Below are 19200 nucleotides of genomic sequence, written 5' to 3'. Positions count from 1 at the left end.
TTCTTTTCGTTCAGGAGACAGTATGTGGGAACTTATGGCTTAGTCTTTAGAAATTTCAGCCACTGCGGGCACCTCGGTGGCACAACTGGTTAAGAGTCTGACTCTTGGTTTCCACCCTGGTTATGACCTCAGGATGGTGAGATGGAGCCCTCCATCAGGCTCCTAGCTCAGCTTGAGTTTATTTCTCCCTCTCCCTCTGCCCCTACCCCCTTTCTATTAATATTTAATATTTACATTAATAGATATTTAATATATCTATTAAAGAAAAGAAGAAAAAAGAGGAAGGAAAGAAGAAGGAAAGGAGAGGGGAAAACTTCCAGCCACTACCCTCTAGTGCGAAATCCATCTTGCCTAGCAACAGATGCTTAAGTTGACAAAAACAAAATGGCTTTTCTATCCCTTTATACTATCTACAAGAGCAATAGTACAGAAAACTCTTTTCTCTTTTGCCCTAAGGGATTTCTTCTGCCTTTTAAATCCAAGTCTCATTACTAGAGAAATTTAACATTAATGAGAAAGAAGAGCAAATGTATCTACAAAGGGTCCAAACCAGTTACTCACTTTCTCTGCAAGGGCCTCCTCCAAAGTTGTCAAGGCAGTGTCGGTGTTGGTAGTGTCAGCCTGCAAGGATTTGACCCGTTCTTTCAAGCTGCTCATTTGCTTTTCCTTATCTCTAAGTTGCTCTTGAAGATTTTCAATCTATGTGTGGGGAGAAAAAGGAAATTAAGAGAAATACAAATAGTCACGATAAAAATCATTTTACATTGGAAATAGATCAGGGTTGTCTCCGAATGTGTGTTCCACAGAAATAATTTAATACTAAGGGTATCCAAACTGAATGCAAAATTTAAAAGACAGAATTTAGAGCCAGAACACAGAAAAGACAAACATGTAGCTATGGACATATATACATATATATAAATCTCTCAAAAAATAAGGAAAGTAGCTAGAGAGAAAAGAGCCAACATTTAGAGATGGGATTGAGAGTAGAAAGATAGGAAAGACAAGAGAAATGGGATAACTTCAATAATGACACTGTAAATCACTTCACAGTGAATTGAGGATTAGAGCAAGATAGTAAGAAAGACAAATCAGCTCTATAAAGAAAAACTGTTCTTAAATGCTGGTGTAAAAATATATTTTATATCACCTTTTATCTAAACATGAAACATTTTCAATGAAATTCCTTATTGTAGATATTCATTCCTTCATACACATCTATATGCATTCATTTACTCAAGGAGGTATTTACCAAATTCTTTATTATATTGCAAGGCACTAGTGGGTACAAAGAAAAATGAATAGACCATGTTTTATTATAAGATGGTAAGAGAACTCGCCATTATGTAGCTGAATCCAAGCTATGGATGGTCCTGTGTGCAATCTAAAGAGCACAAATTTTATTCTAGACAGATGGGAACCATTAGGTATTTTTAAGCAAAGAAATGATCTGGTAACTTCTGCATTTTAGACAGATAATTCTGATGGTTCTGGAGAAAAAAATTTAAGGGGACTTGTATAGAGACATGGAAAATAATTAGAGTTTATCAATCCCCCAAGAGATACTGAAGATTAAATGAGCTAAGAGAGATGGAAAAAAAGGGGTTGGTTTGAGAAACATTATAGAGACAGGATGTTATCGTGGGAGGTTAAAGTACATATAATGAAAAACACTGAGAAAAAAACATGAAGGAATTGTAGTGAGATAGTCTTAATAAACTAAAAGAAAATAAGGCAATTACTGTAGATCTCACAAACTTCATTCATTCATTCAACACATACTTGAGCTCTTGCTATGTGCCAGAAACTTTTCTGTGTTGAGAATATAGAAGTAATCAAAACAGACAAAAATCCCTATCCTCAAAGAGGTAACATCCTAGTACAGCAGACATTAAATGAATGAAATAAACACAGTATGTAAGCTAGAGATAAGTACTATAGAGAAAAATCAAGCAGAGATATAAATTAGTACACACTTAAACTAATACTAGAGCGAGCTGGTATATTTTACATGGTTTTCAAAAAGCAACATAAATAGTATCTCCTTTGAAAAGATCTCCTTGAGAATAAAATGCTCTTTATACTCAATCACACATATACATGTTACATATACATACACAGACTCTCCATTCTTTCATCTATCTATACATTTACCACCTTTATCTCTATTTATCTCATCTACATTATTTTTTTAAAGATTTTATTTATTTATTTGACAGACAGAAATCACAAGCAGGCAGAGAGGCAGGCAGAGAGAGAGAAGGGGAAGCAGGCTCCCCACCGAGCAGAGAGCCCAATGCGGGACTCGATCCCAGGACCCTGAGACCATGACCCGAGCCGAAAGCAGAGGCTTAACCCACTGAGCCACCCAGGTGTCCCTATCTCATCTACATTATAACACTAACCCCTGACCATATTGTAATTCTTTGATACATGTCTCTACAAGTAGACTGGATCCTGCCCCTCATATGCGGCACACACTAGGTGTATAATAAGTATCAGTTCATTAATCAGTAAATGAATAATATATAAGCTTAGACTTCTAGAAACTGTATTTAGGCATACACATAAACTCCTGCCAAGAATGGAACAACAAAAGAAGTCTAGATACTGGCTAAGAGTCACATAAAAAGGCGCTCAATATCACTCATCATCAGGGAACTACAAATCGAAACCACAATAGGATACCACCTTACAGCTGTCAGAGTGGCTAAAATTAACAACATAAAAACAGCAGATGCAGAAAAAGGGAAACCCTCTTACACTGTTGGTGGGAATGCAAACTGGTGCAGCCACTCTGGACAACAGTATGAAGGTTCCTCAAAAAGTTAAAAATAGAACTATCCCCAATCCAGCTACTGCACTACTAGGTATTTACCCAAAAGATACAAAAGTACTGATTCGAAAGGACACACACATTCTGATGTTTATAGCAGCATTATCTACAATAGCCAAATTATGGAAAGAACTCATATGTCCATCATCTGATGAATGGATAAAGAAGATGTGGTGTACACACACACACGCGTGCGCGCGCACACACGCGCACACACACACTGGAATATTATTCAGCCATCAAAAAGAATAAAATCTTGCCATTTGCAATGTTGTGGACAGAGCTAGAGTGTATTATGCTAAGAGAAATAAGTTAGTCGGAGGAAGACAAATACCATGTGATTTCACTTATATGTGAAATTTAAGAAACAAAACAGATGGTCATAGGGGAAAGGAAAAAAGAGAAAGAGAAAGGCAAACCATAAAAGAGACTTTTAACTACCTACAGAAAATAAACTGATGGTTAATAGAGGAGAGGTGGGTGGGGGGATGGGCTAAATGGATGATGGGTATTAAGGAGGGCACTTATCATGATGAGCACTGCATGTCATATGTAAGTGATAAACTACTAAATTCTACTCCTGAAAATATTACACTGTATGTTAACTAACCAGAATTTAATAAAAACGTCAAACAAAACAGAAGTCTAGATACAACATTCAGGTAACTTTCTGCACTAATCAATTTAATATAAGCTCATTAAGGAACTGCCTCATTCTATAGGGAAAGAGAAAAGTCTCTCTCTAGAGTGAATAAGAATTCCACTAGCAGAAAAAATAAGCTATGCTAAAGGATATGGTAACTTTAGACTAAGATATCATAAATGCTGTATAAGGCTTAGATTTTTATTCTTTAACAATGAAATAATCATACAGGTAAACCACTAAAATGCCTGAAATGGGCTCCAGTCTTTTCAATGCCACTGAAAGTTCAAAAGCTGCTGTCAGAGAAAACACCATCACAGAAGAAAATCATTAGTCTTCATTTAATCAGACACTTCTATTAGCATCTCATGTGGATCAATCCTTAAGTAAACTTACAACCAGTAAAGAGAATTTTGACAATCAAAAATCTAATACTCGATATATACAGAGAACGTAATGGCCTGCTGTTTACATGTTCAACCAGCTACACATATCATTCCAGTTGCTAACATATAAGCCTTATTAAGCAAAGAAAAGATAAAATCACACTGCTAATTAGACTTTCTTGTCAAGAAAGAGCAATACAAGAGCCATTATTTCAAATAAAATTTCAAAGACCCAACCAAGTTTTACATACAAGAAAAGAGAGATTTTGTTTTACAAGCCCACCTAATACACAAATGGCCCTTACATGCATCATAAGGAGAACACCCTTCTTCCCCCCCACCACCATCATCAGCATCTAAGAAAGAAATTAAGATAAACTGCTAACAATACCAATCATACAATTTCTATGTAGTCACACTATTAAAGGAATCCATTCTTCTTTGCAGGCAAAAACTTTTCATAAAATACTCAGGTGCAGAAGCTGCTAAACTTGGTAAAATCCCCATTAACAAGTTCTCCCTAAGCAATATTCTTTTTCAATTACCCAGCTGTCTAAACAGATTGTTGAGCTGGAGGGGAGGAAAAGGATGGCTATTCACGTCGAAAGAGGAGGAATAAACATTCCATAGTGAAAAGAACTGGCAAAATGAAGGACAGTGGACAGTAAAATTGCCTCCTTTGGGCAAGCTGCCATCAGCAAGGAAGACCTGAAATAGCCACCGTTCTGTGCAAACTAGCCACATAAGCACTGAATAAATGCTAAAGATGCTGTGTGTGGTATGTGGGAGGAGGAGGGTGTACAAAACTCTTCTCTTTTAGTTTACCTAGCAACATGATGGATAACATGAGCCCTACTGAGAGCTGCTGTTAAACATCCTCACTGTGGTTGTGATTCAAAAATCATGCTCTCAACTAGTGTTGATGATGTAAAAGCTGATCACCCCAATAGTGTCATATCATGGTATTTCAGTACTTACTATGCAATTTCTATAAAATATACAGTTTCCTATTTCTATACTAAATTCAATTATCCACAGGATCTAAAATAAAAAACTTACAAAAAGCTTTGAATATAATATCCAAGGAAAAAACTGGATCGATTGCATACATACTAGAATGTGAACAATAAAAATGATTTGGAATCATGTTAAATGGGAAAATACTCCTTTAAATATGCTTGGGCTATCGGGGGGGGCCTCTCCATTTTGTGGGAACAGAAATCACAAAATCCCTAAAATAACAATCTAACAATAATACTAATGGCTGTGGTGGTGAGGAGAAGTGGCGATAACTAACATTTAAAAAGAACACTGTATCCTCATGAGGCACCTGGGTGGCTCAGTCTGTTAAGTGTCTGCTTTTATTTTATTTTTTTAAAGATTTTATTTATTTATTTGACAGAGATCACAATTAGGCAGAGAGGCAGGCAGAGAGAGAGAGGAAGGGAAGCAGGCTCCCTGCTGAGCAGAGGGCTGGATGCAGGGCTTGATCCCAGGACCCTGGGATCATGACCTGAGCCGAAGGCAGAGCCTTAACCCACTGAGCCACCCAGGCACCCAAGTGTCTGCTCTTAGCTCAGGTCATGATTCCAGGGTCCTGGGACAGAACCCCGGATCAGGATCCCTGCTCAGCAGAGTCTACTTCTCCTTCTCACTCAGTCTCTCCTGCACCCCCCACCCCAAATAAATAAAGAAAATCTTAAAAAATATATATAGTATTCTTTTTAAGTCAGGCATTGTTGTAAGAACTTTATATATAACAACTATTTAAGCATCACCAGAAGACTATGAAATAATTACTAAGTAATCAACCTTTAGAATCCTACTCTTAAATTACTATGCTATAAATATGTTGTGATGAAAAGAAAAAAAAAGACAATAATACAAATGACTTAAGTATCTTTACATAAACTATCCCTTATTTTTAAATACTGTTTACTAATAAACATAGTACATTTTACTATGGTCACTTATACTAAAATCATATCCCTTACTGAAGCAAAGAATGAAGGCTGGAGGTACCAAACCACTGCAAATGCAAAAGTACATCTTCCATGGAAGAAATATCCAAACTCAATACACTCAAGCTAGTGGGCAGAGCCAAACACACTTGATAATCAGGATTTCAGTATCAAGGTATTATTAAAACAGTCTGTGTAGCCTGATGTCCAAGGGCTAGAAAGAAGTAGCTAGTTTGGACTAGAAAGCACTTGACAATGAAACAGTGGAAAAGATTTTAAAAGATTTTCCTTCTCAAACCCAAAAGACTCCACTCCAAAACTTCTAGAACTTATACAGGAATTCAGTAAAGTGTCAAGATATAAAATCAAAGCCCAGAAATCAGTTGCATTTCTCTACACCACCACCAAGACAGAAGAAAGAGAAATTAAGGAGTCCATCCCATTTACAATTGCACCCAAAACTATAAGATACCTAGGAATAAACCTAACCAAAGAGGCTAAGGATCTATCTCAGAAAACTATAAAGTACTCATGAAAGAGTTTGAGGAAGACACAAAGAAATGGAAAAATGTTCCATGCTCCTGGATTGGAAGAATAAATATTGTGAAAATGTCTATGCTACCTAAAGCAATCTACATATTTAATGCAATTCCTATCAAAATACCATCCTTTTTTTCTTTTTTTTTCAAAGAAATGGAACAAATAACCCTAAAATTTATGTGGAACCAGAAAAGACCTCAAATAGCCAAAGGAATATTGAAAAAGAAAGCCAAAGTCGGTGGCATCACAATTCCGGACTTCAAGCTCTATTACAAAGCTGTCATCATCAAGACAGCATGGTACTGGCACAAAAACAGACACATAGATCAATGGAACAGAATAGAGAGCCCAGAAATAGACCCTCAACTCTATGGTCAACTAATCTTCAACAAAGCAGGAAAGAATGTCCAATGGAAAAAAAGACAGCCTCTTCAATAAATGGTGTTGGGAAAATTGGACATCCACATGCAGAAAAATGAAATTGGACCATTTCCTTACACACACACACGAAAATAGACTCAAAATGGATAAAGGACTTCAATGTGAGAAAGGAATCCATCAAAATCCTTGAGGAGAACACAGGCAGCAACCTCTTCGACCTCAGCCGCAGCAACATCTTCCTAGGAACATCGCCAAAGGCAAGGGAAGCAAGGATAAAAATGAACTATTGGGATTTCATCAAGATCAAAAGCTTTTGCACAGCAAAGGAAACAGTTAACAAAACCAAAAGACAACTGACAGAATGGGAGAAGATATTTGCAAATGACATATCAGATGAAGGGCTAGTGTCCAAAATCTATACAGAACTTAGCAAACTCAACACCCAAAGAACAAATAATCCAATCAAGAAATGGGCAGAAGACATGAACAGACATTTCTGCAAAGACATCCAGATGGCCAAGAGACACATGAAAAAGTGCTCCACATCACTCGGCATCAGGGAAATACAAATCAAAACCACAATGAGATATCACCTCACACCAGTCAGAATGGCTAAAATTAACAAGTCAGGAAATGACAGATGCTGGCGAGGATGCGGAGAAAGGGGAACACTCCTACACTGTTGGTGGGAATGCAAGCTGGTGCAACCACTCTGGAAAACAGCTTGGAGGTTCCTTTGAGGAAATAGAAAATAGAACTTTGAAAATAGAACTACCCTATGACCCAGCAATTGCACTGCTGGGTATTTACCCTAAAGATACAAACGTAGTGATCCGAAGGGGCACGTGCACCCGAATGTATATAGCAGCAATGTCTACAATAGCCAAACTATGGAAGAACCTAGATGTCCATGAACAGATGAATGGATAAAGAAGATGTGGTATATATACACAATGGCATACTATGCAGCCATCAAAAGAAATGAAATCATGCCATTTGCGACGACATGGATGGAACTAGAGGGTATCATGCTTAGCGAAATAAGTCAATCAGAGAAAGACAACTATCATATGATCTCCCTGATACGAGGAAGTGGAGATGCAACATGGGGCGTTAAGAGGGTAGGAGAAGAATGAATGAAACAAGATGGGATTGGGAGGGAGACAAACCATAAGTGACTCTTAATCTCACAAAACAAACTGAGGGTTGCTGGGGGGAGGGGGTTTGGGAGAGGGGTGTGGGGTTATGGACATTGGGGAGGGTAGGTGCTCTGGTGAGTGCTGTGAAGTGTGTAAACCTGGCGATTCACAGACCTGTACCCCTGGGGATAAAAATACATTATATGTTTATTTAAAAAAAAAAAAAAGATTTTCCTTCTCTTACTTGTTTTATCATATTGAAAATTAATGACTGCTACAGAAAATGACATATTTCATAATCCTATGGGCTTTTTTCCTACTTTCCATAAACCCCACCTGACACAGAAAGAGATCATGAAGTACCTATTAGTGTATATTCAACTTCTGCATGAGTATAATTTTGTAGAGATCAAAGAAATTGGTGCTTATTCTCTATGTCTATGTCCCTGATGATAAATAGGGAGGAGGGGAATCAACCAGGTTTACACATACAGTTTATTACCATAGAGCAGAACTCAGAATTCAAGATTTTTTTTTAAATAACTATTTACAGAAAGATGACATTTCCTTCTCTAATCATAGTATAGCTCTGATAACTGGGTTGTTAAAAAAAAATAGAAACAACATAATTATTATATTATATAAAGCCTTTTTCTCCTCGTATAATTTTTATTTTACAAAGAGAGAGAAAAATGTATGAAACCAGAGCAAGACTAATGCCAAATGCATGCTACATGTGAATTCATCAAAGCTGCATACCAATTCCATATTGGCACAGATTTTTTTTTACATCTTTTGTTTTGGTTTTTATCAGCCTTGCCAATTGTCAGGAACTATCATGTTTCAATGTGGGTGATTTATTCCTAGTGAAGTGGAACTGATTACTCTGCCTTTGAGGTTCTAATCACTGAGTAAAGGTAAAAGAGACTTCCTCTAGGATATAGTTCTAAGGACAAGGAATCCCAAAACACTTCCTGCAATCACCTAGCTACTTTAAACATCATTTAAATAATATTTTTTGATGATGTATCCACAGTTGTTCTAAGCAGTCATCAGCATCAACTTACTATGTGGAGCAAATTACAGAGAGGCTCTCACCTTTACCTACTTTGTTAACAGTATCTTCCAATATCAATGGCAGAAGTACAGTCTGCATGAACTCTCCATAATCAGGGGCAAAAGAGAACTACAGTAATTAATAAAATAGAAAAAGGAAAAATTTGCTAAGTCCCCTAATTTCTAGATAACTGTTTATCTACTACCCTATGCTCTGGCAAAAAACCCAACTAGGCACAATTACAATTTACCAAAATGAGTTTCTGCCCAGACTATTTATATTGGCCTTTAAATATTATTTGTCCAGGGTCACCAGGGTGGCTCGTTGGTTAAGCATCTGCCTCTGGCTCAGGTCATGATCCTGGGGTTCTGGAATCAAGCCCGCATCAGGCTCCCTGCTCAGCAAAGAGTCTGTTTCTCCCTCTCCCTCTACGGTTCCCCTTACTTATATGCTCTCTCTCTCTGTCTCTCTGTCTGTCTCTCTCTCTCTGTGTCAAATAAATAAATATATAAAATCTTTAAAAAAAGAGAAAGAGAGAGAAAGAAAAAAAGGAAGGAAGGGGGGCACCTGGGTGGCTCAGTGGGTTAAAGCCTCTGCCTTTGGCTCAGGTCATGATCCCAGGGTCCTGGGATCGAGCCCCACATCAGGCTCTCTGCTCAGCAGGGAGCCTGCTTCCTCCTCTCTCTCTCTGCCTGCCTCTCTGCCTACTTGTGATCTCTGTCAAATATAAAAAGAAAAAGGAAGAAAGAAAGAAAGAAAGAAAGAAAGAAAGAAAGAAAGAAAGAAAGAGGAAGGAAGGAAGGAGGAAAAAAAGTATTACTTGTCCAATCATATGTTTCCAGTTATGAGATGACATAAAAACAACAAAATCATGAGAAACTCTAACCCAATGTGTTAAACTCAGTTTAGGTTGTGAAAAGCTTTCACACCTATATTGGCAATTACTGTTTATGGTCTTTAATAAGCCCAGCAAGGATTCTGGTTGGTAATCAGTTATTTCTTTGGTTGAGTTTCCTTCTCAACTGTGCTATTCTCTTACCATGTAAGTCATGGAGTGGATTACTGTAATGAAAAACTAGCTGGCTATGTCATCTTGGGCAAATTACTTGATCTTTCTAATTACTTTACTATAAAACAGAAGAACAGGGGCGCCTGGGTGGCTCAGTTGGTTAAGCATCTTCTTCCCAGGGTCCTAGAGTCCCACAGCAGACTCCCTGCTCAGCTGTGACTCTGTCTCTCTCTATATCCCTCCCTCCTGCTTCTGCTCTCTCACTCATGCTCTCTCTCAAATAAATAAAATCTTTAAAAAAAGAACACCAATATTCCTTTCAATTATAAATACAACTGCATTCTTAGGGGGAAGACAAGAACATTGAACAAGTAATAAACTTCATCAGAGCACCACTATATTTTATCTTAAAAACTATTTAATTTGAACAATACAGAAAGTGTAGGTAAGACCTTTAGAAAAAGACACTCGGGAGTCCACTGCTCCTGACAGATTTTATAAATTGCTAAGAGGGAAAGTAAGTTGTTTGATAAACTTGCTTATGGGACAGATAATGGAACTAGGGACCACCTGCATTAAAATAAATGGGTAATCTGAAGCAAAACCTGGGGAGACCAAAGGTCATTGTAAGTCAAGGTATGCTTGATAGACAATTCTATAAATATCTCAAATAACTTTTTTATCTGGCAGGCATACATAAAAATTTGCCTGACCTTCTGGTGCTAAAATCAAACAAAGAAGATCTACAAATTCACAATGGCAGTCCTTTGGAGGCGGAGACAATGGTGACACTGCACTTAGGAACATAACTTACATCATCTGTATGAATGGTAACCCTTTAAGTTGCACAACAGCAACGACTATCAAGATAGAACAGTCTTATATTTAAAGGTTCAGTACATTTAGTACTGTTCATTTAGTTTAGTACATTTAGTATTTTTAATTAATTAATTAAAACAGACGTACTAGGCTTAGCTTCAAAGAAAAAGCAACCATGATTATTGCTACCTATTAACATCAACCAAGTTGAGAAAAATCAAAGACATAACAACAGGTGGCTAGCTAAGTTACACATGGTCTATCCACCGGATGGAATATTATGCAACCATATACAGTTCATTAACTGAGGATATGGAAACTTGTTTATCATATAGTATTACATGAAAAAGAAAAGTTATCAAAAAGTATGTACAGCATCTAACAATTTGAAGGAAGGAAAAATTTAGTTTCACATAGAATTTTCCTGGTTAAAGGTTTTCCATCTTTTTCTAATACTAGAATAGACCTATACATCATTTCAATAAGAATGACAAAAGCAAGAATTTTCTAAATACTATCTAAGAAAGAAATCTTAGGATTTGTGATAAGTAACATGATCAGGATTATGACAAGAGGAGTTCTCTTATCATATGTACTTATCAACACGGGAAATCTCCAAGGATTTCTGCAGGACATGTAAGTAACCCTTCATGTAACGTATACCTTTCACAGGTTCATGCTGTGGGACCAAACAAACCAAGCTGTTAGAGACTTTGGGGGGTTTCTGCAAAGCTAAAATAAGACTGGGAAACCACTAATGAATTCAAAGAAGCCCAGCTTTCCAAAAACCACTGAAAATATAAGGCTAAAAGTAATACTGAGATGCTTCACGTATTTTGAGTCTAAATTCAAGTTCATCTCACTAAACTTTTATTTCAGCCAAGCCTAATTTTATGGTCTGAAGTAAAGCTAACTTGTACTACTACTCAATACTAGTGTGACAAGGCTGGGTTTCTCAGGAAGCAGAGCTTGAGACAGATTTTACTATGCAAGAAGTATATTAAAGGGTGCTTTTGGGATCACTACTAGTGGAAAAGAAGGAGGTCAGGGCAGAACAGGACTGTGCAGAGGGAAAAATTCAGCTGCCACCAAGTTCCAAAGGATGCAGACAAATCCTTGAGGAGCTCTGAATCAGGATGATCTTTAAGAGCTGTCTCAAGTCAGGGCAATGAATTCAATCCCCTGTATCCTATAGAGATCAATTATTGGGATTTCAAAGGAAAACGGTATGCTCTTATGCAAGGGAGGTCTCTCACCCAGGCAATCTCCACAGGAGCTAACAACTAAGGACTATGTCAACAGCACTTCCAGCATTTGGGCCAATACATCCTCAACCCCCTGGCGGGATGGGAGAGGGGTGGTGGTGGAGGATGCACTCTGTGTCACTCATCATAGTATCCATTATACCCAGCAGCTATACACTTTGTAGTTAAATTACAGTTAACATGAAATTGTTTGTATTTGAACAATGTATCTTGTATTTGAACCACACACATAATTTAATGGCTTTGTAAAACCCAGGGACCCTTCTTCCAAACTTGTTTGTTTCACAGACGGTGAAACAAATAATTTTTGTTTCATTTTTAATCAGAAGTTCACGAACAGCAGGGTGTATGATGTCCAAGTCCACATAAATGAGCTATATACATTTTTATATGGAAAGAGCCCACAGTTTTCATCAGATTGTCAAAAGGGTAGGGGGAGTTAAATATCATTCATCAGTGGCATTCTTTTCAAATACCCAGAATGTCATTTAAAATCAACAGCCACTTCACTGAAAATTGCTCACTTAGCTATTTTATAAAAAATACTGTGTTACCAAATTCACTGTGTCTAAAATAAGAGTCTGGCCTGGGTAAGACACAGGGAGAATGGATCCAAACAACAGTCTTTTGTCTATATATAACAGAAACCTAAGGATCTTATCAACTTTAGTATATTTTCCTTGGTTGATTTGGAAGAATTTCTTTTTTTTTAAGATATTATTGATTCATCTGACAGAGCGAGCACACAGGCACAGGGAGCAGCAGAGGGAAAGTGAGAAGCAGCCTCCTGCTGAGCAGGGAGCCCAATGGGGGTGCTCAATCTCAGGAACCTGGGGATCATAACCTGAGCCGAAGGCAGATGCTTAACTGACTGAGCCGCCCAGGCACCCCTGAATTTTCTAATCCAAAAAAATTCCTCTAGGAAAAAAAGGGTTAGGAGAAAAAAAGCAACTAGGTCTAGCAATTATAGTAAGATGAAACAGATAAAGACAAAATACATGTCTGACATTTGAAGCTATTTTCTGGTTAGGGGGCACATACTGGTGTAGCAGAAAGAAGAAACAGTGGAAAAGCTACTCCATCGAAGTTTGATTTAATAACTTCTTCAGGTGGCTAATTATTTCAACTTCGTAACCAGAGTTGACAGGTACCTGGGCATTTATCCAAATGGCCATTCCCACAGGTGAGAATGCAATGCAAGTTAATTCATGTCAAATTAGAAGCAGTTTTTAAGCAGAAGAAAATATTGACTGTGCTTCAAAACTTTGATCAGTATTTTTTTTAATCCTTTGTCCCTTTCCAGATACTTATCTATGTATTTATTACTCTAACAATTTCCTGCTATGAGGTCTCCTGAGAGACCTCTCAGAACAACCTTTATCACAATAGGGATCTGACCCTTTCATATTTGCTTGCTAATTACCATTTTCAAGTTTAAAATGTGTGCTCAATCAAAGCAGAAATCAGAGCACTCTGAACTAGAACTTGCAAGACTCAGAATATTTATATGGCATTCTATCAATAGAAAATGGATCCAGATAAACGTAAATTCTCAAGTTACTTACTAATTATTCAAACATAGTTAAAATCCAAGGAAATAATATTTTAATAAGGGTCAAAACTACTTCTCTATTATATAAGCATTACAATGTAAGTCTCGGAATGGTTCTTACTTATATTATACCTTAGCACTTAAAAATAAGGCATTTGGGGCACCTGGGTGGCTCAGTCATTGTCTGCCTTTGGCTCAGGTCATGCTCCTAGGGTCCTGGGATTGAGCTCCACATTGGGCTCCCTCAGGGGGAAGCCTGCTTCTCCCTCTCCCATTCCCCTTACTTACACTCCCTCTCTGTCTCTCTCTGTGAAATAAATAAAACCTTTAAAAAAAGAAAATAAAAAATAAGGTATTTATCCAAAGGCTATATTCTCTCAGGTATGTTCCTATTGCCAAGATGCTAATGTTGATAGAACAAGCTTCCACATTCCTCCCAATGAAAACTGCAAGGCTATGTAAAAACACTCATCCCTACCTGAGGAATGCAAGGTTGGTTCAACATACAAAAATAATCAATCAATATAATGTGCCATATTAATAGAATAAAGAACAAAAATCACATGATCATCTCAATAAATCTAGAAAAGCCATTTGACAAAGTACAACACCTTTTCATGATAAAAACACTCAATAAACTAGGAACAAAAGGAAACTTCCTCAACTTGATAAAGGGTATCTATGAAAAATCCACACTTAACATCAGACTTAATGGTGAAAAATGAAAGCCCTTCTCCTAAGAGAAAGAACAAAATGGTTGGGGGGCAGGGGAGACAGTGCCTGGCTAGTAGAGCATGCAAGTTTTGGCCTCACTCAACCCCATGCTGGGGGTACAGGTCTCTTAAAATTAAAATTAAAAAAAATTTAAGTAAAAAATAAGGATATAGGCTTTCACTACCTCTATTCATCACTGTACCGGACATTTCGGAATAGCAATTAGGGAAGAAAAATAATACTAATAAAAGACAGCCACACTGGAAAAGAAGAAGTACAACTATCTCTTTGCAGATGGCATGATCGTATATACAGAATACTTAAAAATCCACTCAAACACTATTAGAAGCTAATAAACAAGTATAGCAAAGTTGCAAAATACAAAATCAGTATACAAAAAATCAGTTGTATATATCTAATTATAAAAACTTAATAATCTGAAAATGAAGAAAATTCCATTTACAATAGCATCAAAAAGAATAAAATATTCAGGAATAAATGTAAAGAAGTTTGAGACTTATCAATTGAAAACTACAAAACACTGATAAAGGAAATTAATGACAACCTAAAGAAGGCGAAAGACACCCCATGTCCATCAACTGAAAAACTTGATATTGTTAATATGGCAATACTCCCCAAATTGATGAACAGGTTCAACACAATCCCTACCAGAATTCTAAATGCCTTTTTTACAGAAATGGACACACTGATCTCAAAATTCATGAGACCCATCCTACCCCCACAAAAAAACCTTGAAAATGAAAAAGGTAGATAATTTCCCAATATCCAAACCTATAAAAATCTACAGTGATCAAGACAGGGTAGTACGGGGGCGCCTGGGTGGCTCAGTGGGTTAAAGCTTCTGCCTTCGGCTCAGGTCACGATCCCAGGGTCCTGGGATTGAGCCCCACATCAGGCTTTCTGCTCAGTAGGGAGCCAACTTCCCCATCTCTCTCTGCCTGCCTCTCTGCCTACTTGTGATCTCTCTCTGTCAAATAAATAAATAAAATCTTTAAAAAAAAAAAAAAAGGGTAGTATGACACATGGAGAGGCATATATATCAATGGACTAGAATTAAGAGTTCAGAAATGAGCACACATGTCCATAAGCAACTGAGTTTTAGCAAGAGTCCGAAGACCATTCGATGAGAAAAGATTGTCTTTTCAACAAATGGTGCTGGGACAACTGAATACCCACCTATAAAATAATGAAGTTGACCCCTACCTTACACCAAAAATTAACTTAGAATGGATCAAAGACCTAAATACAAAAATCTAAAACTACAAAACTCATAGAAGAAAATGTGGGAGGAAATCTTTGTGGCCTTCAATTAGGCAATGTGTTTATTTGACATGACACCAAAAGCAAAAGCAACAAAGGAAAAAAAAGATAAATTGGCCCTGATCAAAATTTAAAACTCTCGTGCAGGGGCGCCTGGGTGGCTCAGTGGGTTGAAGCCTCTGCATTCAGCTCAGGTCATGATCTCAGGGTCCTGGGGGGAGCCTGCTTCCCCCACCTCTCTCTCTGCCTGCCTCTCTGCCTATTTGTGATCTCTGTCAAATAAATAAATAAAATCTAAAAATAAATAAATAAATAAAATACTGTGCACCAGAGGATGCTATCAAGTAAATGAAAAGATAACCCACAGACTGGGAGAAATATCTGCAAATCCCTTAACTGATATGGGTGGAGTCTCCAATATATAAAGACTTCTCAGAACTCAATCATAAAAAGACAAATAACTGAAAAATGAACAAAAAAACATGAACAGGCATTTCTCCAAAGAAGATATACAAATGGCCAAATACATGAAAAGATGTTCAACATTATCAGTCATTATGGAAATGCAAATGAAACAGCAAAAGATACCAACGCAATACCCCTTAGAATGATTATTTTAAAAAGAAAAATAACACATGTTGATAGGAATGTCATAGAGTTGCTTTAGAAACAGTTTGGCAGTTCCTCAAAAAACCGTGACATTAACATCAATTCCATTCTTAGATATATATATAAGAGAAATGAAAACATACAAGTTCATACAAAAACTTACACATCAATGTTCACAGAATCATTATTCATAATAGGCAAAAACTATAAACAATCCAAAAGTCCATAAACTGATGAATGGATACACAAAATATTCATCCTAGTGGAATATTATTCAGACATAAAAAGGAATGAAGTACTGATACTTGAGTGAAGAACTACAACATGAGTTAACCTTGAAAACGTTGTTTAAAAAACAGCCAGACAATAAAAACAGACACATAGACCAGTGGAACAGAGTAGAAAGCCCAGATATGGACCCTCAACTCTATGGTCAAATAATCTTCGACAAAGCAGGAAAAAATACACAGTGGAAAAAAGACTGTCTCTTCGATAAATGGTGCTGGGAAAATTGGACAGGTATATGTAGAAGAATGAAACTCGACCATTCTCTTACACCGTACACAAATATAAACTCGAAATGGATAAAAGACCTCAACGTGAGACAGGAATCCATCAGAATCCTAGAGGAGAACACAGGCAGTAACCTCTTCGATATCAGCCACAGCAACTTCTTTTAAGATATGTCTCCAAAGGCAAAGGAAACAAAAGTGAAAATGAACTTTTGGGACTTCACCAAGATAAAAAGTTTCTGCACAGCAAAGGAAACAGTCAACAAAACAAAGAGGTAACCCACGGAATGGAAGAAGATATTTGCAAATGACAATACAGACAAAAGGTTGATATCCAGGACCTATAAAGAACTTCTCAAACTCAACACACACAAAACAGATAATCATGTCAAAAAGTGGGCAGAAGACATGAACAGACACTTCTCCAATGAAGACATACAAATGGCTATCAGACACACGAAAAAATGTTCATCATCACTAGCCATCAGGGAGACTCAATTAAAACCACATTGAGATACCACTTTACACCAGTTAGAATGGCCAAAATTAGCAAGACAGGAAACAATGTGTGTTGGAGAGGATGTGGAGAAAGGGGAACCCTCTTACACTGTTGGTGGGAATGCAAGTTGGTGCAGCCACTTTGGAGAACAGTGCGGAGATTCCTTAAGAAATTAAACACAGAGCTTCCCTATAACCCTGCAATTGCACTACTGGGTATTTACCCCAAAGATACAGATGTAGTGAAAAGAAGGACCATCTGTACCCCAATGTTTATAGCAGCAATGGCCATGGTCGCCAAACTGTGGAAAGAACCAAGATGCCCTTTAACGGATGAATTGATAAGGAAGATGTGGTCCATATACACTATAGAGTATTATGCCTCCATCAGAAAGGATGAATACCCAACTTTTGTAGCAACATGGACAGGACTGGAAGAGATTATGCTGAGTGAAGTAAGTCAAGCAGAGAGAGTCAATTATCATATGGTTTCACTGATTTGTGGAGCATAACAAATAACATGGAGGACATGGGGAGATAGAGAGAAGGGAGTTGAGGGAAATTGGAAGGGGAGGTGAACCATGAGAGACTAGGGACTCTGAAAAATAATCTGAGGGTTTTGAAGGGGCGGGGGGTGGGAAGTTGGGGGAGCCAGGTGGTAGGTATTATGGAGGGCATGTATTGCATGGAGCAATGGGTGTGGTGCATAAACAATGAATTCTGTTACGCTGAAAAGAAATTAAAAAATAAATTAAAAAAAAAATAGCCAGACACAAAATGCTGCATATTATACAATTATATTTCTATGAATGTCAGAACAAGCAACTCCACAGAGATAAAAAGTAGATGAGAGGCTGCCAGAGGATAAGGAGCTGTGAGTGCTAACAGGTATGGGATTCTTCTTGAAAATGTTCTGGAATTGAATAGTGGTGATGGTCATACAAACTTGTAAGTATACACAAAACAATGAGTTCTACAGCTTAAAATGGTAAATTCAATGATAGGTGAATAATAGCTCAATTAGGAAAAAAAATTTAACTTCTAATGCTAGCTTAAAAATCTTAAGCCTAAGATTTATCCTGTTTTATTCCCCCAAACAACACAAAAACACTTAGCTAAGTTTCTCTCTTCTTTAAAGACTTTCAAATTCTTTTGAATCTATGCACATACTCAGTCCAATTATCTTGTAGATGGCAGTCTCTTCCATATGAGAGCACTAATACACGAAGTTTTCATCTAGGCAGTTGTGCTTCTTACCTAAGATGAATCTCTAAAAGAGCATTAATTCACCTTTTGTTAGTCCATCCTTTGTATCCTTTCTTTACATTTTATTCCTTTGTACTCTTTTTTTATATTTTTATACCCTGTGATAATTCCTGAATTGGGTAAAACAATCACAGACTGTTCAGAATTCCTTCTGATTTCAGGTGACTTCTTTTGGGAACAGTGGATGACTGAATAATCCTTTATTCAGTATTTTTATTGAACTGGAGCAGGTGTTTTTTCCAAGTATGTCCACCATAATACCTTCCAACTTACAGGTTCCTCTGCAATGTGGTTTGCCACAGCTCCATTAAGAAGTGAAGTCTGTTTCCTGAACCCCCTGAATCAAGATAAATCCTGTAACTATAACAAACAGAATAGCAAAAGGAGTCCTCTGCCACCTCTAAACCCATTCATAACATAAACCTTAGCTGGTCAGGCACCTTCTGCTTCTAACATTTATGACTGTGGAGTTAGGTGCCACATAAGAAGTGTGATGACTCTCATCATGCTGTGGGATACCCAGGACATATGTAGAAGCCCTGAGGCAAAACACACCATGCATGCAGCCATGTAGCCAGAGGCCAAGGAGTACCTAGACGAATGTATGCAAGTGAAAAACCCAGCCTGGCAGTGGATCATCCAACTGCTGACACCCCCAGCTGTCACCAAACAAATCAGGGACAAACTACCCAAGAGAGCCCTTCCTGAATTCATGACTCACAAATAAGTGAG

General features: G+C 37.5%; 1 protein-coding gene across 11 annotated transcripts in view; it reads right to left on the bottom strand.

Moving 5' to 3' along the window:
• Positions 1–19200, bottom strand: part of ERC1 (ELKS/RAB6-interacting/CAST family member 1) — a 563354-nt gene that overhangs the window by 379109 nt on the left and 165045 nt on the right. For all 11 annotated transcript variants that reach the window (XM_032844415.1, XM_032844410.1, XM_032844412.1 and 8 more), the window contains one exon: positions 562–699. In XM_032844415.1, coding sequence (XP_032700306.1) covers positions 562–699 — 138 coding nt within the window. The remainder of the gene's footprint in view (positions 1–561; positions 700–19200) is intronic.

This window comes from Lontra canadensis, unplaced genomic scaffold, assembly GCF_010015895.1.
Source record: "Lontra canadensis isolate GAN:19392208 unplaced genomic scaffold, GSC_riverotter_1.0 scaffold153, whole genome shotgun sequence".
Lineage (NCBI taxonomy): Eukaryota > Metazoa > Chordata > Mammalia > Carnivora > Mustelidae > Lontra > Lontra canadensis.
Note: the sequence above shows the minus strand (reverse complement) of the source record. Positions and strands in the feature narration are given on the sequence as shown.